General features: G+C 33.7%; 1 protein-coding gene across 3 annotated transcripts; it reads right to left on the reverse strand.

Moving 5' to 3' along the window:
- Positions 1-10277: 10277 nt before the first annotated feature.
- On the reverse strand, positions 10278-12794 carry LOC108458245 (protein IQ-DOMAIN 8-like). 3 transcript variants are annotated; one of them, XM_017757561.2, is made up of 5 exons: positions 12507-12794; positions 12164-12418; positions 11468-11677; positions 11254-11367; positions 10278-11167 (listed from the first exon to the last, which is right to left on the reverse strand). In XM_017757561.2, exons 1-5 carry the CDS (start codon positions 12573-12575, stop codon positions 10421-10423), a joined length of 1395 nt encoding a protein of 464 aa, XP_017613050.1. In that variant the 5' UTR covers positions 12576-12794; the 3' UTR covers positions 10278-10420. The 3 variants fall into 3 exon arrangements, with proteins under 3 accessions (XP_017613050.1, XP_017613051.1, XP_017613052.1); XM_017757562.2 differs by having other exon boundaries at positions 10278-11164; positions 12507-12792; XM_017757563.2 differs by having other exon boundaries at positions 12492-12791.
- Positions 12795-24222: the final 11428 nt, after the last annotated feature.

The following is a 24222-nucleotide window of genomic DNA, read 5'->3' on the forward strand; positions in this document are numbered from 1 at the left end:
AGCTAGTTAGATAACTTTGTGGCATTAAGGACTAAATTGAATAAATTGAAAACTATTATGAAATTATACTATGGATAGAAAGTATAGGGTCTTTAATGAAAAAGTGTGAAATCTAATTATAATTCGATGTTAAATATGGGAAAATAGTGTATCCTGAGTATAATGACTAAATTGAATAAAATAAAAAATATATTGGCTATGTGTTTTAATATTATTGGGATGTGAACTAGCCTATTATAATTGATTTTATTGAACGTAACTAAAGACGACGTCAGGTTATCTCGAGAGAAAGGAAAAGCGAGAGTCGTAGACGAGTAACGAAAGTATTTGATTTGTACTTTTATGATTCGAGTTCATACATACATACATACATACATACATACATACATATAAGATTGTTGCAAGCTACCTCTTAAGGTAAGTGTATTATTATTGTCTATTTCGGTTTATACATGATGGTATTGAATGTCTAGATTTGAATCGAATTGAATATAGTGTAAACGAGCATGATATAAATTAGATGTGTTAGTAAATAACCACGCCCCGATGTGCGTGCACTGGGCTATAAAATGCAATTAAATATGTAAATGAAGTGCAGTGTCTGCAAATATACATATCAAAATGTAATATAGTAAATTTACAACGAAATATTGGAAGTATTCCAAGGATCGTACCCAAGGGAGGTATGTCTAAATCGAATTAAGAGTAAAGACTAACATGCTAAGCTAAATCTAGGCAGCTACTAATCTACTTAAATTACTAAAATTGAGGGTTTAACTACAAAAAAGGACTAAAGTGCATAAATATCAAAATTAACAAATTATCAATCAAAAGTTAAAAGAAAAAGATTGATTAATGTCCATGGTTGTGATTAATCTAAAATTAGGTATTTTACCACCTAATTAATAATTAACGTAATTAACACATTTCGACCTATAATTAAATTTATTAATCAACTTAGTCCACTTATCTTTTGACCTAATGGATCTAAACCAGGCTAAATCGAACTGATTTTAAGTAAAATACTATTTCGGTCTCATCTACCTAAATTACTTCCTAGAGTCGTCAATTCTAAGGTTTAAGCATATATTCGATCTAATCCAATTAATTGATTTTTAACCTTAACTTTAGACTAATCACACCCACTTCTATTAATCAAACTTCCTATTGATTTAGTTACATCTCATTCTAAATGCAATTACCCTAATCGAATCGTGAAGCATTAAAATAATGAAAGCAATAGGAAAAGGGTAAGAGATGCTTGGAAAATCCAAAGACTCCCAAAGTGTGATATTGATCGAGCGGCAACGAAAATCTGTGAAAACTTGTGATTGGCAATTTGGAACAGTTGATGTGCGAAAATAAAATAAAAGAATAAAAAAAACTAGAAGTTGATTATCTTTGAAAACTAAAAAGAACAAAGAAACAAGTTGAAATCCCTAAATTCTATCCAAAAATATAGAAACTAAACATAAACTGGGCTCTTAATCTAATGTTTTAGTGTTATATTTATAGTCTACATGTGTGAAAAATAAAATAGAATAAAATAAATAAAAATAAAGAACACATAAATTTTACGTGGAAACCCTTTCGGGAAAAAAACCACGGGCAGAGGAGAAGAAAATTTACTATGTCGAAAAATTTTTACTCAAATACAAGAGGAATAGACTATGTCTATTTATAGGCTTGCAAAGCCATATTCTAGTAGGATTGAAACACCTTATCCTAATCAATATAAAATAGATGGAGTTTAATAAGGTTTAAAACCTTATTCTAAAATAAAATAAAAGAAGTCTAGTTCTATATGGATTTTACTTTTATTTTATTTTCCATCGTATTTTATTTAAATAAGAATTTGGGTCACTTAATTCTAACAATCTCCACCTTGACACAAATTCTCAATGAACAAGTTCTTCATCGCGAACTTTCAATAAACAAGTTCTTCACCTCTTCCAAAAACCCCTTAAGGGTTTAACTTCAACAATGAACACCAACCAAGTCTAAGCAATGCTCAAACTTGGTTATAGGAAGTGACTTAGTCATCATATCTGCAGGATTTTCATGAGTGCTAATTTTGCTCACAACAATATCACCACGAGCAATAATATCACGAACAAAATGATACCGAATATCAATGTGTTTTGTTCTCTCATGAAACATTTGATCTTTTGTAAGAAAGATGGCACTGATCGTCACAAAATCTTGTCTTGATTTGAAGGTCTTCATTGAGTTCACTAAATAGTCCCTTCAACCAAATAGCTTCTTTACAAGCCTCAAGAATCGCCATGTACTCACCCGATTGGTAGACAAAGCGATCGTAGTTTGCAAAGTGGCTTTCCAACTAATTACACAACCTCCGATTGTAAAGACGTAACTCTGTGAGAGATCTTCTTCTATCAAGGTCTCCAAGAAAATCAGCATCAACATACCCTATAACTCCATCTTTAGTTCTTCCAAACTGTAAGCAAACATTAGTAGTGCCTCGTAAGTATCTTAAAATCCATCGAATCGCTTTCGGTGTTCTTTACCAGATTCGCCATGTATCTCGCTAATCTGACCGATCGCATATGATAAACGGACGTGAACAAACCATAGCATACATGAGAGATCCCTCTGCACTAGAGTATGGAACATGTGACATGTACTCAATCTCATTATCGATTGAGGAGATAAGGCCGATGAAAGTCTGAAATGGTCGCTAAAGGAGTACTAACAGCTTAGCACTCTGCATATTGAACTCGCAAAGAACTTTCTCAATGTACCCTTCCGACTTAGGTACAATTTACTTGCTTTTCTATCTCCGAGAATCTCCATACCAAGTATCTTCTTTGCTGGTCCTAAATCTTTCATCTCAAATTCTTCACTTAGTTGGGCTTTAACCTTTCAGATCTCTCTTTATCTTTTGTTGCTATCAACATGTCATCAACATAAAGAAGTAGATACACAAAAGAACCATCACCGTTTTTCTTAAAGTAGACACAACTGTCAAAACTACTTCTTTTGAAATCATGAGAAGTCATAAAGGAATCAAACCTCTTGTACCACTTGTCTTGGTGATCTGTTTCAAACCGTAAAGGGACTTTTTCAACAAGCAAACATAGTCCTCTTTTTCGAGACTATAAAACCCTCTCGTTGTTGCATGTAAATATCTTCCTCAAGTTCTCCATGCAAAATGCGTTTTTACATCTAACCGCTCAAGCTCCAAATCATGCATGGCAACAATACCAAGCAAAGCTCGAATCGAACTATGCTTAACAACCGGAGAGAACACATCTGTGAAGTCCACTCGAATTTGATCAGTAACCCTTTGCAACAAGCCTTGCTTTATATCCGGGTTCTTCAACTCCTGAGTCCTTCTTTCTTTTAAACACCCATTTACAACGAATGCCTTTTTACCTTTAGGAAGTTTTACAAGATCCCATGTTACATTTTTTGTGGAGTGATTCCATCTCCTCTTGCATAGCAAACATCCACTTTTTCGAGTCTTCACACTAATCGCCTCGTAATAATTAAATGGCTCTTGATTCGCATCTATATCTTCACCACATTTAAAGCATAAGCAACTAGATCAACCTCGGCATACTTCTTTGGAGGTTTAATTTCTCTTCTTGTCCTGTTTGTGGCGATAGAGTATTGCGGTGAAGAAGCAACTCTATTCTCAATTTTGTATCGGCTTGAGGAGTTGATTCAGATTAATCGATGCTCCACCGCTTTTGGTTTTCTTTATTGGAAGAGTCTTTAAGAGATAAGTTAGGTAGCATAGCGTTTCATCAAAAACAACATCTCGCTAATCACAACTTTTCTATTTTCAGGACACCATAACTTATAGCCTTTTACACCACTTTATAACCAAGAAAACGCATTTAATGGATCTCGGTTCCAATTTTCCATTATCAACATGAGCATACGCAGACACCCAAAAATCTTTAAATCGTAATAATTAGCGGGATTACGGACCATACCTCTTATGGAGTCTTTTTCTCAATGGCAACGGATGGAGATCGGTTGATCAAAAACATGCGATGAGAGGTCGCTTCGCCCAAAATGACTTTGTAAGTTGGCATTTGACAACATACATCGAACCTTCTCCATGATCGTTCGTTCATTCGCTTCGCAACGCCGTTTTTTTGTGGAGTATGACGAACGTCAAGTGTCTCATGATCCTTCGACTTGCACAATCTATTAAACTCATCGAGCGTAACTCTAAGCCATTATGCATGCAGAGGTATTTTATCTGCTTTTCCGTCTGCTTTTTCAATCATAATTTTCCAAGACTTAAATGTGGAAAACACATCGCTTTTCGCTTCGGAAGAACGCCCAAACTTTTTCGGAAAATCATCAATAAAGGTTAGCATATAATTAGCTCCACCTCTCGAAGGCACTCTGGACGGCCCCACAGATCGTAATGGATATACTCCAACGCTTCCTTCGTGTTATGGATTCCTCTAGTGAATCGAACTCTCTTTGCTTCCCAAAACACGGTGCTCACGAAATTCGGTTTGCAAATTCCTTGCCCATTAAGAAGTCCTCTTTGCTTAATTTCGCCATGCCATTCTCACTCATATGCCCTAGGCGCATATGCCAAAGTTTAGTAATATCATCATCGACAAGGAAGAGAAGCGGCAATTGCATCACCAAGAATGAGAGAACCTTGTAAAACATATAACTTGGCAATCTTTCTTTGCCCTTTCATCACAACAAGGGACCCTTTGAAATCTTTAAAACCCCACTTTCACTGTGTATCTGCCTTTTGAATCAAGAGTACTCAACGAAATTAAATTTCTTTTCAATTCGGAACATGCCGCACGTCACTAAGTGTTCGACAACTCCATCAAACATCTTAACTTTAATTGTTCCAACACCGCGATTTTACATGAAGCATTATTTCCCATCAAAACAACACCTTGAGATCTTGTTTCATAAGTTGTAAACCAATCCCGATTGGGACTCATGTGGAAGGTGCAAACTGAATCAAGTATCCACTCCTCGCTTACTTTAGAATCATTGATGAAGCAACTAGAAGTTCACCATCGTTGTAGTCTTCTACAACATCGACTTCACCGAATTTTTCGTTTGTTTTCCTTTTGATTCGCAGCCTCCCTTTTAATCTTATTTTGTAGCTTATAGCACTCAGATTTAATGTGCCCTTTCTTCTTGCGAAGTTGCAAGTTTTACCTCTGCTTGAAGATTTCGATCTACCCTTAGATTTACCACGAGGATTCCGTTCTCGTGTTCTACCACGATCATCATCAACATTCGGTTTTGTCTCCCACGAACAATGAGACCCTCTCCCTGAGAGTTGGGTTTAACCACAAGATGCTTCATCTTATCATACGAGGTTAAAGAATCATAAACCTCATCAACTGTGAGAGACTCGCGGCTATATAAAATCGTGTCTCTAAAGGTTGAATAAGACGGGGGCAACGAACAAAGTAGAATCAACCCTAGATCTTCCTTATCATCTTGAACCTCCATGGCCTCCAAGTTTGAGAGAATTTCTTTAAACACATTAAGTGTTCATGTACTGACGCACCTTCCTCCAAACGATGAGCATAAAGACGCCGCTTCATATGCAACTTGCTTGTTAGAGTTTTCGACATACATATTTGTTCTAGCCTCTTCCATAATGCAATGGCGGTTTTCTCTTTCATCACATCCCGCAAAATTTCGTTGGACAAATGCAGATGTAATTGTGTTAATACCTTTCGATCCTTACGCTTCTTCTCTTCATCTGTTAATGTCGAAGGCATCTTATCTATCCTAGCAGGGCATCCTCTAGATCCATCTGCAAGAAGCGCTTGCATCTTAATTTGCCACAACGCAAATCGGTGTTGCGATCCAACAATGAATTTCATACTTCAAAGACGCCATTACCGTGATCGAGATGAATAACCCTAAGCTCGATACCAATTTGTGAAAAATAAAATAGAATAAAATAAATAAAATAAAGAACACATAAATTTTACGTGAAACCCTTTCGAAAAAAAAACCAGCAGAGGAGAAGAAAATTCACTATGTCGAAAAATTTTTACTCAAATACAAGAGGAATAGACTATGTCTATTTATAGGCTTGCAAAGCCATATTCTAGTAGGATTGAAACACCTTATCCTAATCAATATAAAATAGATGGAGTTTAATAAGGTTTAAAAACCTTATTCTAAAATAAAATAAAAGAAGTCTAGTTCTATATGGATTTTACTTTTATTTTATTTTCCATCGTATTTTATTTAAATAAGAATTTGGGTCACTTAATTCTAACAACATGTATTTTGACCTAATTAGGTCAGTTAAAATCGAGTTGTTACACTTTTGCTGAATTTTATCATAGGCAATGCTATTTTGGAGAGTTCATTCCCAGATCTTTTGTAATAGCCAACTAAACCTAGGAAGCTTTGAACTTCTGCCACCTTTCTTGGCGATCCCTATTGCAAGATAGCTTCAGTTTTCTTGGGATCTACACAGACTCCCTCGGTTGAAATAACATGACCCAAAAAGACAAATTTCGATAACCAAAATTCACATTTACTAAGCTTCCTGAATAGTTGTTTTTCTCGCAACACTTGTAACATGATTTTCAGATGTTTATCATGCTCTTCCTCAGATTATGAGTATATTAGGATGTCATCAATAAAAAACACAAAAAATTGATCTAAGTATGGTTGAAAATGTAATTCATGAGATCCATGAACACTGTAGGAGCATTCGTCAGCCTAAATGGCATCACTAGGAATTCATAGTGAGCATATTATATATGAAACATTGTTTTTGGAACCTCACTATCTTTCACTTTCAACTAGTAATATCCATATCTAAAATCAATGTTGGAGAATGCTGACACAACTTTCAACTAGTCAAACAAATTGCCGATACATGGCAACGGATATATGTTCTTAATCGTCAATTTATTCAACTGTTGATAATCAATACGGAGTCGCAATAACCCATCTTTCTTTTTTTACAAAAAGCATTAGATCTCCCCAAGACAATACACTAGGACATATAAAGCCTCGGTCCAGAAGATATTGCAATTGAATTTTCAATTCTTTTAGCTCTCTCAGTGCTATACAAGGAGTGATAGACTTTTAAATTTTTAGTTGCAAACTCAACCTCATGATTAAGAGGTAATCCTGGTAATTCTTCTAGAAACACATCTGAAAACTCACATATTGTTCAGATCTTATTTAACTTGCATTCTTCTAAATTTGAGTTAATTACATAGGTCAGATACACCTTACAGCCTTGATTTAAAAGCTTATTAGCTCAAATCGATGAAATAATACGAGTGGAATCACTCGATTTCATGCCTTTATCCTTAATAATTTTGTATTCATGACTTTGAATCAAGAACTTCTGGTTAGAACAATCCAATATCACATTATGCTTAGTTAACCAGTCTATTCCTAAAATTACATCAAAATTGTCAAAAGGCATAATCAACAGGTCAACCGAAAATGACTTCTTCTTGATCTTTAACGAACAATGCTTACATACATGTTAACAAAAACAGATTGACCTAAGGGACTTGCAACAAAAATTACTACACTCGATAACTCAGATTTCATTTACACGAATTCATAAAGCTAGAGTTAACATATGAATGTGTAGGATCAAGGTCTTTTCAAGCATAAACATGTACCAGGCATAAAAAGAATATACATGCTACAATGTCGATAGCATCTCCTTCATCTCTAGATCGGACCACATAGGCTTGAACAGAAGCTCTAGCTTCAAAATGATGTTTCAACAAGTCAATCTCTTTTCTATGATTACCCCTCGTAACTGAACCTCCACAAGGAGTTCCTCAAACTCTAGATACAAGATCAAATGTCTGAGTAGGTGTAGATACATCACTAGTGTTTCTCAGGCAATCTCGTCTTTTTCTAGCATTAATTTCTATGTCATTTACCATAATGCTCACAGTTTGGAATATTTGTATCTCACATTGAACCCCTAGTGCTGGCAATAGATACAGATGGTTGTTTAACTTAACATTTAATAAAGTTGCTCTCCAAGATCTAACGTTACCTACGCACGAAACAAGCAAAACTGTACGCTGAGTAACATAATATATTAATGGTGCTAACATGAATTTAAACAAAAATCAAATAGAAGCAAGATACCAAACACAATTAATAGGTAATCCAATTATCTTCTCAATCTTGTTTGCATTTCTTGTCTCATGAGCTTAACATCATATTTGATGTCCTTTAACACACCACATATCAATATTAATCCCTTTTACCATTATATCTCAATTACATGTAAATTATAACATATCACAAGAACCATTCCATTTTCTCATTACAATCTCGAATCCATTGATTCATTCTACAACCAGATCGAACCTCAAGGCTCGTAATAACCAAATCATATGATCTTTCACATAACATCTTTTATTACTTTGACATTAATATAGATGATACACAATTCACGATTAACATTCCATATCAAGTGTCAGTCCTCCCTCTTGATTATAACATTCCTTGTTTGAGACTTAGTCTTCCCATCCACTAAATCCTCCCTCTTGATTTGTTCTTTTGTTTTCTATTGCTTCTTGCTTCATTTTCTAACTTGTTTTAGTTGTTTGATTCAAATCTATACAAGAACCATTCTTAACCCTCAAGAAAGCTTCAGAATTCAGATATTGAATTCTCCTCTCTTGTAAATTCATTCTTGGCCTTACCTTCATACGTTCTTGATTGTTTTCCATTGGTTTCAATTGATTCATTCACTAAACTCAAATATGGAAAATTTTAGGTCTATTCAAACATTCCTCATTAGCAAGAAATCTTAATCCTCTTCAAGATCCATCTATAATGACCAACCTGTAACACCCTTTAACCCCAAACCATCGCCGGAATAGGGTTACGAGGCATTATCGAACATATTGGTTAATTTACAAACAATTCATGAATAAACAACAAGCATATCAAACTTAAATCATTAAGTCTCTTTTATGAACCCTCGAGGCCTAAATCACGTATTATAAATGAATAAGGACTTATTCAAGTACTCTGAAATTTTTTTTTCGTAATATAATTACTTTTTTTGTTTATTTATTTCGGAATAGTTCCAGAAATCTCTACAACTACTGCAAATTGTTCTGGGTAAGTTCGTACGGTTAAAATATTAAATTTCAATATTATTTATGAATGGCGATTAATATTTATGTATATTAATTGTTGAAAATAAGTAAAGTATGTACAAAAGTTACGAAATTGAACTGAGTATTTCGGAGGAACGGAACGCAGGAAATGAGTACGATCGTTCAGTGAAAAAGATGAATTGACAGATTCAAGATTTGTTATGAATTCTCGTGTTTGCTTTCCGCTTAGCTCTTACGAGCTTAGTTAATTCATGAGTTTCGATTAACCCTTTTGGGTTTCGATTCACTCGATGAGCTTGATTAGCCTTCGTGCTTAGTTTAGCACTTGTGTGCTTGATTAGCCTTTAGTTTAACACTTGTGTGCTTCAGTTAGCCTTCGGGCATCCGTTTAGCACTTATGTGCTTTAGCTAGACTTCGGGCTTCAGATCACGATGTACTCAAATCCATAAGTCATTCCTTGAATGGACAAGTTGGTAAGTCGTAATTGTAACGTGTGAAAAAAGAAATGTAAGTAATGTTATCATTATTATTATTGAGCTCAATTAAGTAAATTTTTTTTTAAATGAGATTATGACTTACAGGATGAAAGTAACTTACTTGAAATGTCCATAGGATTCGAATTTTGGAAAACTAATATTTGGTAAAAAAAAAGTAATTATATTACGAAAAAAAATTTCGGAGTACTTGAATAAGTCCCTATTCATTTATAATACGTGATTTAGGCCTCGAGGGTTCATAAAAGAGACTTAATGATTTAATTTTAATATGTTTGTTATTTATTCATGAATTGTTTGTAAATTAACCAATATGTTCGGTAATACCTTGTAATCCTATTCCAACGATGATTTGGGATTAAAGGGTGTTAAACAACCAACCTTGGAAACTAAGTTTCCTTTTTCTTTTGGATCTCTTTCCTTGCTAATTTTGTTGCTTATTGCCAATTGTGCTAACTTCTTGGTTCTTCTCTTTGTTTCAAATTTCTTTGCTGCCAAGAAACATCTTTCCTTTCAAAAATCAATATTCCATTCTTTACAACTTGAAAATCTTAATCTTAGTTGCTGACAATACTAAATAAAGAAAATACTCGGGTAACAAATTAAACATTAAAGCTAAAATCAAGTACCAAATTGGGAAAATCATATTGAAAAAATTCAAGTACCAAAGTGAAATTGAAGCAAAACTTAGGTATCAAATAGTATATTAACCCAACATACTAAATCAAACATTTTCTTGAACTTGTTACATAATACTACAAAAAAGTCTTTTGCAGGATCTCAATGTAGGATACATAGCATATATAATACTTTCTTAGTTACATAAAAGAATTTGCTTGTCGTCTACCTTGGCTCCACTGAGTCCTTTTTGGGGAATCTTGCCTACCACCCATTTGTCTCGGTCCGTACAACTCTCTGGAGAAATATAATGATGGATTATAAGAATCAGCACTGCTCCTTGTGTCGTCCTCGCAAGAAAGTGTCATTAGTTTCTTATGAAAATATTGTAAATCATCATCAACCACATGTCTCCTCCGCACATTATCAGGAGAAAACCTGAATGTGTTCTTCTGTTTAGCTTTAATAGATTCGGTGGGATTCATGTAGCTTGGTTTTTGAGCATGATTATCTTCTAATGTGCCCGCAACGGGAGTGTTGCTAGACAACGTGGTCGGAGATGCGGATGAGGTTGATGTCGAGGTCTCGTCATAGACGGATTCGGAACTTGGGGCAGACAATGATCCCGAAGTTTGCATGGATGTAGGAGGTCTAGCAAGAATTCTGGTTGTGACATTGTTCCTTTTCACTTTGAGGGGCTCATGTTCATAAGAGCTGGAGTGGAAGCTGAAATTGTTATCTTCACTTTTCCGAGAAATTGTGTTCATCATCATCACCTTCTCTGCTGGTTCAGTACCCTCGTCCATTGCCCTGGTTTCCCAGGGCTTGGTTGCCATCCAACGATCAAGCCAATTCCAATCCGGACTATTCCTATCTAACCGTTGATGATTGTGAGAGTACGGCTGCTTATTCGCTCTCGCATTTGGACTGGCACATGATCTTGACTGCTGACAAAGGTATATATATATCGATCACGGATAAAAATCAGCCCTAGTTAACCTGAAGAAAAACTATGGTGTCCAAGCTACATTACCTGTTTTAAGACAGAGTATGCTATTGCTCTCTCCCTCTTGATTGCACCTTGTTGCCTCATTTGTTGTTTAGCTTTTAGTTCCTCTAAAGTTCCCAGACTGTCGCACCATCCTCGCTGAAAATAGTTTAAAAGATATAAACAAATGGTATCAGCTAGCATATTGTCATTATCATATAGGCACGAGTATAATTGTGTTTGGATTATGTATAACCACCTCAGCTTGTTTTGCTGGATCTTCATCCATTAGTTTGGGCATAGCTTGTCCTTCAGAAGATGTCACACATTGTGCTCTTACTCGAGCTTGGACTCTGACAAGAGCTTGCATACACCTTAATGTCACAGCAGCTTGCTTTCGGACTTGACGACCCCGGAATATAGCTTGAATCCTCACTACTGCTTTCAAGGCCCTTAAAGCTCGTCTTGCCTGCCAGCATTCATTACCTTGTGAAAAGGGAAGGCACTTAAAAGAAGATGAACAATTTTTTACCAATTTGTACTTGTTATCCATGGCCAATTACTGAAAGGTTAATTCAATTCTTCATAAAAGACTGTTCACAACTCAATTTACAATAACGCGTGCTTTTGCAGAAAGAAATTTAGCAGTATCAAAATCAAATCAAGTTTCATTCATATCCCACAGGACAGACCTCCATTAAAGAAAATGCAAAACCACTCGGATCAGAGAAACGAAAAAGAAAAGAGAAGAAAATGGTACTTCAATTCCTACAAAGGTTTATACTTAATTACCATTTTCTCTTACCATATATCTCTCCATGGGCTTGTAAATTACTAAATGGCAATTCATTGCAATTGACCCCATAACTTGGAACAAAAACAACATAATATGGAGCTTTTAGTCTTCCAAATGACAATTCATTGTTTATAGTGCAAGCAAAGTAAGAAGCTATACCAGCAAGGCTCGAAATGCGGTCTGGATTCGAATAGCGGCCCATTCCCGCTTGACAGCTCTGAAATCTTTGGGTGGAGCACGAGCAACAGTAGCCATAGCTGAAGCGAGCACATCATCCACCAACAAAGATGAATCAGAGGCCTCTGAAGCAGCCACGTGGCGCATCCTGGGAACCTTTGATGCGGTGGATCCCAACCCTTCGGATGAGCTCCTCCATAGCCTCCACTTCTTCTTCGTCTTATCTCCCACCTTCTCCTACAAACCCAATTAACAGAAAAATGAAACCATGAAAGCATAAATAAAAAGAAGAAAGAAAAAAGAGGTAAACCTAGTGTGAAGTTACTTGATTAGTAGGATCTTGAAGTGGTTTGAAAGTTATGAGCGATTTAAACCATTTTCCTGAGGCACCCATTGTTTGGAAAAAGCTAGAATTTGCAGGAAAATTGCAAATGCTGGTGATTATGTTTAGCAGATGGGATGATTTGGGGCATAGGCACAGGCATAAGCGAGCATTTTATTGGGAAAGATTAAATTTTGAAATTTTGAAATTCAAAAATAAAGGACTACATAATAAATTGACTTTAATAAATCTTAACGGATACATTGACTTTTAGCTTTTGGATTTGATCTGAAAGACCGCTCCTTCTTAACTTACGCAGCTTCCATGCCATTAATAATCCGCCAACTTCAAAATACATAAATTAGCCTCTACCTCTATTTGTTTCACTAAAATAATTTTAAAAAGTAATTTTTAAAATATTTAGATAAATCTGTATAAAAATATTTTATAAAAATTATTTTCAATGAAATAAAAACATATTTGATATTATGATAAGTAATGAATTGATTACAAAATAATGTTAATGTAAAATTATAATAAATAATGAATCTTCGTGATGTTAAGGATTAAATTGTAAACTTTATGAAATTTATAATTGAAATAAGAGAAGTGATATGCATGAAAATTTTTCATTTGAAATAAGATATTATAATGAATTATTTTATTAAAATGCTTATATGGTGAAAAATAAATTATATGGCAATAGGGACTAAATTGAAAAAATGTACAAAAGTTTAAGTGTGAAACAATTTAATATGTAAATAAAGAATTTATGGTAAAAGTTATGTTATGAGATGATGAAATATGCATAAAATATTGTAAAAGTAAAAAGTCGCTAAAATGCATTATCTTCTAATTTAAAGGTGGGAAGGGCTGTGAATAGTTTTAGATATTATATAAAAAAGAATAAATATTTTTGAACTAGAGGAGTGCATGGGCTGGGCTACCCGGCCCGGCCCGAAGGCCCGCCCGAAAAATGGGAGGGTTCGGTTGAAAATATAGGCCCGAAATATGGTTTTGGGCAAAAAACGAGGCTCATTTAAAAAATGGGTCTGGCCTTGGGTAAAACTTTTTGGTCGAACCCGCCCTACCAATTATATACTAAAAATATATATTTTTATTTTTAATCATATTTATATTTTATTTTCAATTTTAATATAACAACGTTTTATTATATTTTCAATTTGTGTATTGTTTTAAGAATTGTTTTAGTCTCATTTTTATTTATTTATTGTTTTAATATTTTTTAGGGTAATCTATAAAATAGTCACTTTTGTTTGCCTCAGGTTACATTTTAGTCACTTATGTTTGAAACGTTACGTTTTAGTCACTCATGTTACTATTTTGTTACGAAGTGATCCCTCTACCGTTAAGTTCCGTTATCTCTCTAACGGTAATCTTACGTGGCAATCCAACTAGATTTTAGATGCCAACTTGGATTTTCTAAATGAGATGAAAATAGATTTTTAATTAAAAAATTTAATTAATTAAAGTTTTTAAACCTAAACCTTAACTAAAAAATCTGTTCATCTCCTCTTTTTAATTTTTCTTCAGTCTCTTCTTTTTTTCAATGGTTTTGTCTTTTTCATTTGATTGGAAAAACTATTATTAAGATCAACATAGTTGAAATCAAATTGACTACTTCATAAAGATGGATTCAATGGAGGGTTTAGGTATGTCTTCTTTGCATTCCTCTATCTCTTTTATTCAATACTGAAAAACAAAAGATTGGATTTTTTATTGTTTAATGAAAACCTTAAATTAAAATTCTTGATATGAATATTAACAACTAAAAGAATTTCATATCAGAAAAAAGGGATACCCACAAAGGGATTGTGAACAAACAAGCCGACTCAGATCAGAAAAAATTGGATTGAGAAACTAATTATTCAAGAACGTGAAGATTTGAAAAATACAATGATTAGAAACAAAAACGATTACCATCTTCTTACTTGTCGACAACCACTTCATTTTAAGTTTTAGAACATAAATTTGCCGGTAAAGAAGACATACCTGGACCCTCTATTGAATCCTCTTTTGTTTTTGTAGGTGAATAAAAATTTTTGATGATAATAGTTTTTTTAGTCAATTGAAAAAGAAAACTAAAAAAAGTGGGAGATGAACGATTTTTTAACTAAGATTTAGAGTTTAAAATTTTTAATTAATTAAATTTGTTTAATAAAAAATCTATTATCATCCCATTAGGAAATCCAAGTTGACATTTAAAATCTAGTTGGTCAGCCACGTAGGATTACCGTTAGGGAGATACCGAAACTTAACAGAAGAGTGATCACTTCGTAACAAAATAATAACATAAGTAACTAAAAAGTAATATTTTAAACATAAGTGACTAAAATGTAACCTGAAACAAACAAAAGTGACTATTTTTATAGTTTACCCTTGTTTTTATGTTTTTAAATGTATTTGATTTATTATGTTTTAAAATTTTTTATTTAATGAAATAAGCTAAAAAAAAATTAATATGGGCCGGGTCAGGCCGGGCTCGGGCTTAACAATTTTATTTCGGGCCGAGCTTGGACAAATTTTTAGGCCCATATTTCGGGTCGGGCCGGGCCTGGGCTTAGAAAAAGGGCCTAAAATTTTGTCTGGGCCTGGCCCGAACCCGGTCCGGCCCGGCCCATGCACACCTCTAATTTGAACCTATAATGAAATTGTTAAAAAAAAAAGAGAGTACAAATTGTCATCAACAAGGAATAAATAATTTAATTAAATAATTATTCTGAACAAAAAAATTAATTAAATAATTATGGGTTAATATATGAATTTACTATTTTTAAGTGAAAATTGAAATTTGACATCATACTTGATTTTGATTGATATTTTTCATTATCACTACAATCCCCGATGCCAATCTGGAATTGTTTACATCAAAAGCTGCATCGAAGCTGCATCGAACTGTATTATGTCCCTCGTTGTCTCTTCCCTTTGCCTCTGTGTTCTAGCAGTCCCAAGGTACGCTTTTTCTCGCCCACTCCTAGTTCTGTTAAATAACTCTATATTTTCTGTACTAAATCCCTTCCTGATGCGAGTTTTCTTTCATTCACCATTTGGTTCCGCGAGCTTCATATAATCCACAGAGCACAACAAAACATCCGACACTATTCCTTAGCGCCTTTTTCAAAAACCCAAGTAAGCCATGTCCTGATATTTTGATCTAGATGTGCTGTAACCCAAGCCATATTAAAATTCTGCCATACTTCAATGCTTATAGGGCATTGCTGAAAGACATGGAAGCTGTCCTCTTCCCCAGAGCAACATCAAGGACATCTCACATTTGTGGTTCTTCGCTTGAATCTGAGATTGACTAGTGTAGGGATATAGTTCCAGGATATCCGCCAAAATAGAAGTAGAATTTTTAATGGAAGTTGTAAATTCCATAGTTTTCTATAGAATTCTTTAGTATCGGTCTGTAATAAATAGCTATTAGGATCCGAATTAGCATCTTGTAATAGTTTATAGGCGCTCCATACTGAGAATTCGCTGGAAGGTTTACCTTTCCAAACGAGTATGTTTTCACAGTCTGTTACTGCAAGTAGAATCTGCAAAATTCTTTGAGCAATGTTCGTTTGAAAGGTATTAGTAATAACCTCTGTTTTCCACATCTTACTTGTACCATCAATTAAATCTGATACTAATTTTAGCTCTCCATTGTCATCTCTGTTCTGCCAAATAACAGGTTCTACCCCTGGAATCCACTGATCCGTCCAAATGGAGATGGCATTTCCTCTCCCAACTCTCCAAGTTAGCCCTTGAAGAAGAAGTCCCTTTGCAGCCCAAATACTCTTCCAGATAAGAGAAGGTAAACTCCCCAACTTTGCATTTAGAAAATCAGACCGCGGATAATACTTTGCTTTATGAATCCTAGCTAAAAGTGAGTTTGGATAATTAAAAAGATACTAACCCTGCTTGGCTAACAACGCGATATTAAACTGGCTAAGATTACGAAAACCCAAAAATCTATTTTCTTTTAAACTACAAAGATTTTTCCAAGAGCACCTATGAATTCCTCCCTTTCCATGTCCCTTTTGCCACTAAAATTTCGTAACAATTGTATCTATTTCATCGTATAAAGATTTTGGGAGTAAGAAGTTAGCCATTGAATATGTAGGAATGGCTTGTAAGATAGCTTTAATGAAAACTTCTTTTCCACCCTGCGATAAAAATCTAGTACTCTAATTGTCAATACGCTGCTTTAGCCTATCCAAAGCCTGAAAAGATTCCTTTTTTTCCATCCCACCATGTTTGGCAAACCTAGGTATCGTTCTGTTTTATTTGGACTTCGAATTCTCAACAAATTGACAACCTGTCTTCTTTCTTCCTCCATCATGTTTTTACTGAAAAAATAGTTGATTTATCAAAATTTACACACTGTCCGAACATATTTTATATTCGCTTAAGATCTTCTTGAGAACAGTAGCCCCTCTACTTGTTGCCTCCCTAAATAGAATGCAGTCATCTGCAAATAATAAATGTGACACCTGTGGACCTCTTCTACTTACCTTAACACCCTTTAAAATTCCTTCTTTTGTAGCTATTCTTATAAGACTAGAAAGACCCTCTCCACATATTAGGAAAATAATCCTCTTGTCGAAGTCCTCTGGTTGGACGAAATGTTACTCCAACATTTCCATTGACCACAATATTATATGAAACAATAGACATGCATTTCATAATAGTATTAACCCATCTTTGAGCGAATCTCATTCGAATCATTATCTTCCTAACAAAGTTCTATTCCACCCTATCGTAAGCCTTACTCATGTTCAGTTTTACCACTATATAGCCTTTTTTCCCCACTCTTTTCTGTTTTAGAGTATGCAATATTTCGTAAGCAAGCAATACATTATTCGATATTAATCTTCCTCACACAAAGGCACTTTGAGCACTATCAATGCATTTATCAATCACTCATCGCAATCTGTTCGCTATAGTTTTCGCCATTATTTTATAAATAACATTACATAAACTAATAAGCCTAAACTATGACATATTATATGGGTTGTTAATTTTTTGAATAAGCACAATATGAGTTGTGTTAATTGAACTAACCTCTATATCTCCATTCAAGAATTGTAGACACAATGAAACTACTTTCTCTCCAATAAAATGCCAGCACTTCTGATAAAAAGATAGCTGGAAATCCATCCTCACCCAACACCTTTGTAGGTCTCATTTCGAACAAAGCCTTGCGAATCTCTTCTCCTTTATATTGCGCAATAAGCTTTTTATTTTCCTCATCATAAACATCAATCAATGCCCGAGAGTAAATAATCAAAATTTTCCTGATTCCCTGATGTAAATAATTTCTGAAAGTAGGACCTTGCTATTTCTTCCATTTCCTGAAGATCTCTCGTTTCCCTTCCATCTTTATTTTGTAACTTACTAATCATGTTTTTCCTCCGCCTCTGGATTGCCTGATTATGGAAAAAAGTTGTATTTTTTTCGCCTAATTTTAACCAGTTCAATCGGGCCTTTTGCTCCCAGTATCTTTCATCCTTCTCGATTTCCAAATTTAGCTGAATCTTCATATCGATCATCTCTACCATGTTAGTATCATTCCTTTCAACTTCAAGCAACTCTGATAACTTTACCGTTAAAGATTCCTTTCTCTATTTTTTTCTTTGTATTTTTCCCGTCTAATTTTCTAGACCATTCTTTAAAAATTCCATCTTCTGCAGAAAATCACCTAATGCCGTTACTCATAAATGTTCAGCTTCATCAACAAAGGAATCCTCCAAAAACCACCGGGCTTTAATTCTGAAAATTTCTATTTCGCTGTCATCCTTCCTTTTTTGTATCAATTAAAAGAGGACAATAATCAGAAAAAGAATGCACCAGATGCTGAACTTTTACCTCAGAAAACAAAGAAATCCATTCCTCATTGGCAACCTCCTATCCAGACGTTCTTGTATATTTGTTTCTGGGAGATTACCTCTCTCCCATGTGAACCATTTGCCCAAGTATCCCAAATCATTCAGTTGACAAAACTCCAAAGCTTTTTGAAACATTTTCATCATTCTTTAATCCCGAGGCAAGCCTCCATTGTTTTCAAAACCATACATAATTCCATTAAAATCTCCATATACCAATCAAGGGACATTCTCTCCATTATATAGATTTTTTAAGATAGCCCATAAATCTTCTTTATCTTGTGCATACGAAGTTCCATAAAAACCTGTAAATCGCCAATTAACCTCTCTTTCATTATCATTCATTACCACATCAATATGCCTTTTAGATAAATTCTGTAGTAAAATATTAACATCATTCCGTCAAGCCAAACATAACCCTCCTCTAGTACCCTCCAGGTCCACCTCAATACCATTCACAAAACCACATCTCCGTCGAACTCTTTCCATCTGAATTCCACAAAGTTTCATCTCCATAAAGAAGACTATATGAGGATCACAAGTCTTCAGTCAATGCCGAATCTTCTAACTGTCCGTGGACTCCCCAATCCACAGACATTCCAGCTTAAAATTTTTATTGTACTTAGTCCGCATGCCACTTGGCAGCCGTCGATGATAAGTGATTAAGGTCTACAATCTCCTGTTTCTTGCCAGGGTATTATTCATCTCTTTATTTCTTAGTAAATCATCAAGCTCTCCTCTAGATCTTTTCTTACCTTCCTTTCCTACTAGGGTCACATCGTCCAAATCGTGATCCATCACATTTAGGGCATGATCAATCAGTGAACTATCTTGCTTTGTACCAACACGTGATAAACCGCCTTTCAAATTAAAACCAAAAACTAGATCAACAGACTTCCCATAACTTTTCCTGTGCTCCACCCTCCGTTGTCCATTTGCCGATCCTATGTTTATCTCATGAATTCCACCCGTAACCCCTTCACCTTCCTCTCGTAACCAGACATTGTTCATAGCCAAAGCTCTTCGGCATTGTGTTCTTATTGACAAATCCCACCCTATTTTAATGATTTCCACTCCAAGCATCATTTTTGCTTCACAAAAAGAATCATTATGGCCCAGCTTTCCACAATAGAAACAGAAAAGTGGCAACCGTTCATATTTAAAACTAACATATGAATGCCTCCCACGAAACACGATTTGTTTCTTCATTTTCAAGGGACGTCTGATATCAATTTGGACCCTGATTCGCATAAAATTCTTAGTTTCTTTCCTCAAATTTGACACATCATATTCCATAAAATACCTCAAGAAATTTTGCTAATTGCATTACTAAGTATTTAGAAAACAAACCAATAAGCACATCATGTACCTGAACCTAGCAAGGGGTTAACACTAAAGGCACCTGCAACGGATCCTCCCCCCAATGCAGTTTATAAAGTATCAACAAATGATTATTAAAGGTCCATGGGGAGCCTTTCAAAACCCTTTCCATATCCATAGAATGAAAAAATTGAAACAGAAACATTTTTTTCCTTAGATCTTGGATTCGAACGCCCCTAACAGGATGCCACAAATTTGCCATAATGCTTTTCATGGCTGTAAAGTGAATTATGCTTGCTGTTAGAAAATACCCCACTAATTGAAAAAATTCCCCCTTCTTTCTGTACTAGCAACCTCTTCCTCTTCATCGATCGTTAATTGGGCTAATTTTCATTCTCCATTATTTTTCAAGGACACAACGCAGATAACCAAAAGAAAAAAGATAGAAGAAACAAGAAAACTTAAATTCTTGCCAGTGGCGATAGACACAAGCGTGCTAGGATAGCAGACTCTTCATATTAAGCATTATACTTTAATTCTATATTGAATGTTGTTGCTTTACTTTCATTTGGCTAAATTTTGCCACTAAAATTTATTTATTTTTATTAACTTTTGAGATTTAATTTTAATTTAAATAATTTGCAGATAATTTAATAATAAATTTTATATTTTAATATTTTACTTTAATATTTTATTAATATACTAGAAGAATTAAATAAAATTGGTTATTATATATATATATATATATATAAACAATGGCTTGTAGGTTTTCTTTTGTTTTCATTTGGTGGAGAAAAGAGAAAAGAAAATATGACAATCAACATTTTCTTTATATACTTTGTTTAATTTTTAATTAATCACAATTAACTTAATTAATTAGTTTTAATATTAATTAAGAAAAGTTGATGGCAACATTCATTTCCACTGTTGAATAAACAAAATGGTTTAATTCCATTTTGATCCCTTTGTAATTTAAAAATTTATAGTGACGAGAATTTTACAATTTAGTCACCTTATCTTAAATAACTATCAATTCAACAAAATTTTAACCTCATAAATATTAAATATTAAAATTACGGACTCAATTTACAAAAAAGACATTTTAAAATCACCGTTTATGACACAACTAAAGATCACTCTATTATAGTTTCGAGGACAGAGAGAAACTTTATATAAAAAAAAGAACATTATAGCTAGTTTCACCTAAAATATAGTAGAAAAACAGAAAACAATCTTACAACTAGTTGAAATTTGCCAACCCAATTGATTGAAATTGGCACCTGAAAAATGTCACTAAGATAGAAATCATCATAATGTTGTTTTTGAGGCTTTATTTGTCTTTGCAAAGAACTAAGGTTCTACTCTAGCTAAGGTATGTTGGGTTCTTGTGATAGTCTTATTGCTTTGATAAATGCTTGTGGAAGATAGGGGAAGGAAGGGGAGAGAGAAAAAATATATTTTTTTATTGTGGAAGAAAAATAATGGGATAAATATGATTGTCGAGACCCTTTTCAAATCGTGTTTCGGAAAATGGGAATCGATTTTAAAAAACGAAAACGGGAGTCGCCACCAATCTTTTTAGGTGTGATTGGATCACCTTTAAAAAATTTTGTTTTAAAATCATTAGTTTTGGTCTACGAAATCAGAAAACGGGTTTGGGAGCCGGTTACGCACGAGGAAGGGTTAGCACCCTCGTAACGCCCAAAAATTGGTACTTAAGTGATTATCAAGTGTCTTTAATGTCGGAAGTTCAAAAATTTTAAGTTGTAGTCCTCTTTAAAATATTTTAACTTTGAAAATTGGGATTCACTCGTATCAAAGTATTGACATAAAGTTAACCTTTTTTAAATTCTTGTCTCGAAACAACAAAACGCTATATCCAATAAGTTAGGACATATTGTTTTGAAGTTCCAAGATAGTGGCTTACTTTAGAAAACCTTTAAAAAACTTAGAAGGGTACTTAATTATTCGAACTCAACGAGAAAAGTCGCAACCCAATAAGTTAGGGCACTACTTTTCTCGAAGCTTCCAAAAACCGAGCATTGCCTTTTTATTTTTGAAAAGTTTAAAGTCTCGTTTTTAAAACCGATGCATGAAGGAGCATTTTAACATAACATACGAGATAACATGTTATAATGATAGGAAAGTAAGAGCATAACAGCATAAATATCATACACTAACCAACATATATAAGAAATAAAACATGACAATTTTAAATAAGAAAATATACTTAAAACGGAGTATATATTTAAGAAGAAATAGGTAAAATCCTAAACACATGATTCAACATGTATTTAATCATATGAATCATGCATGATATACAATATATAAAAATATGCATTTGAAAATAAAATATAAAAGTCTAAGATATTATATAACATATAAAATACATAACATAACAATAATACATTAATACTAAAGTAAAAATAAATATTGCATAATAATAAAAAAACAAAAGTTTAAAAATATATGTATAATATAAACAAATAATAAAAAAATGTGATATTTAATAATATAATATATAATAAAAAATATTTATAAGAATAATAATTATAAAAATATAAAATATATTGGTTTAGAAAAATGATGTATAAAATTTAAAATATGTAAAAGAATTTATATTTATAATGAAATAATTATATAATATATATAAATATAAGTTTAAAATAAGTAATTAATGATGAAATCTACGTATTATACAAATTATAATATTATAATATCTTCAAAATGTGTAATAATAGAAGATAAATAAAGCAGTTATTAACATATAAATAATAATAAGTATATAATACAAGTTAAAAACCTTTAATGATAATAATATATAGATAAAATGTATAATAATATAAAAATGACATAATAATATATAATAAAATAATTATAATATATAATATAAGAGTAAAAATAATATAATATATATATATAATTAATAAATATATAATACAAGTAAAAATATAATAATAATATATAAATAATAAAGTAATATATAATAAATAATAATAATGTAAATAATATATAATAAAATAATTATATAATATATAATATAAAAATAAGGTTAAATAAAACAAATAACAATATAAAATATATATATATATATAATAATAATAATAATAAATATATAGGGTTAGATTTAAAGTTCAGCAAAGTTACAGGGTGGATTTAAAAGAACTAAAAATTGAATTAAGGCCTTATTTAAAACGGGCGCAAAATCAAAGGGGCTCACTGGGCAAAATGCCCTATCCCCAAAACGGTACGTTTTCCAGAATATAATTTAATAGCCATCGGGACTAAATTAAAACTAAAATAAAATAATGGGCCAAATCATAAATAAAGTAAAGTCTAATTGTAAACGCAAAAAGGGGTAGAAGGACCGATTAGGAATTAACCCTATTCTAAAAAATACGCGGATCCTCCCCGGGTAATCGGGTCAACGCGCGGATCCTGGGGTCGCAAAACGACGTCGTTTCGTTCAAGCTATATAAGCTACCTTCTCAGCTTAAGATTCATTTGAACCCCGATTTAAAAAAAACTAAAAATTTTTTTCTAAAAGAGAGAGAGGAAGGGAGCTCCGGGCTTTGGCCTTCGTACACCACGCGCCGGTCCACACACCCACGAGCCCACACGCCGCCCTAAGGGCCACCGTGTACAGAGATTGGAGGGTTTAAAAACCCTCATCTCTTCAGATCCAAAACAGGTAGTTCTTCTCCTTTTCAAATTCCCTTAGTATTTTGCTAAACAGTTCATATATATGAACTAAAAAAATAGAGAATAAGTCACTCGGTTATCACCTTTGAAACTGTTTGTATTCGTTTTTTATTTCTGTATGTGTGTTTTTTACAAGGGTTACAAAGGGTTTTTTATAGCCACTGATTTCTTACATAAGGAAAGAAATCTCTGATTTCTTTCTATTTCTTGTCTACTGTATCTTTGACCATTATCTGCTGAGTTTCCTTTTCCATTTTGCAGGTACCTCGACGATCTCGGCGTTAATGGTGGTACCAAGGCCAGAGGGGAGGCCTGAGATCGCGGTGTTGGATGGTCGCGAGAGGGACGAACGCATTGATGGCGCGTCAGTGTGCATTGATGGCCTCGATCTGAGGAGTTGAACCGACGCGCCTGATGGATTCGGAATCTTCGCTATGGCGAGAAGAAGAAAGCGAAACCCTAGGGTTTCTGCCTAGGTCTATTGATTTGGGCATTGGGCCTTTAGGAATTTGGGTTTGCAATGGGTAGAGGTGGTTTAGACCTGTTTGGTCGGGTTGGGTATTGGGTCTGTGTATTTGGGCTAGTTTAGTGTATCTGGGTAGGATGTAAATGAGTTTAGCTGAATTGTTTTGGTTTTGGGCTCATGATTTGGGCTTTGTAACCTGGACTGTTTAAATAAACAAACAAACATTTATTTATTCATTTTTGTATTTTGGTTTTGGTATTAAGGCCCGGACAAATTTGGGCTCTTACAATGATAACGAAATCATAATTTAGATACATTTTTGAAAAGAAGAAAAACTTAA

This window comes from Gossypium arboreum, chromosome 4 (assembly GCF_025698485.1).
Source record: "Gossypium arboreum isolate Shixiya-1 chromosome 4, ASM2569848v2, whole genome shotgun sequence".
NCBI classification, from domain to species: Eukaryota; Viridiplantae; Streptophyta; class Magnoliopsida; order Malvales; family Malvaceae; genus Gossypium; species Gossypium arboreum.

Bases quoted from the DNA above. Each gene is read 5' to 3' on its own strand.
- LOC108458245 (XM_017757561.2), bottom strand. From the start codon at position 12,575: ATGGGTGCCTCAGGAAAATGGTTTAAATCGCTCATAACTTTCAAACCA. The intron at 11,678-12,163 runs GTATAGCTTCTT...GAATGCTGGCAG, and splicing joins CCGCATTTCGAGCCTTGCTG to GCAAGACGAGCTTTAAGGGC. The intron at 11,368-11,467 runs GTGGTTATACAT...AACTATTTTCAG, and splicing joins ATCCAGCAAAACAAGCTGAG to CGAGGATGGTGCGACAGTCT.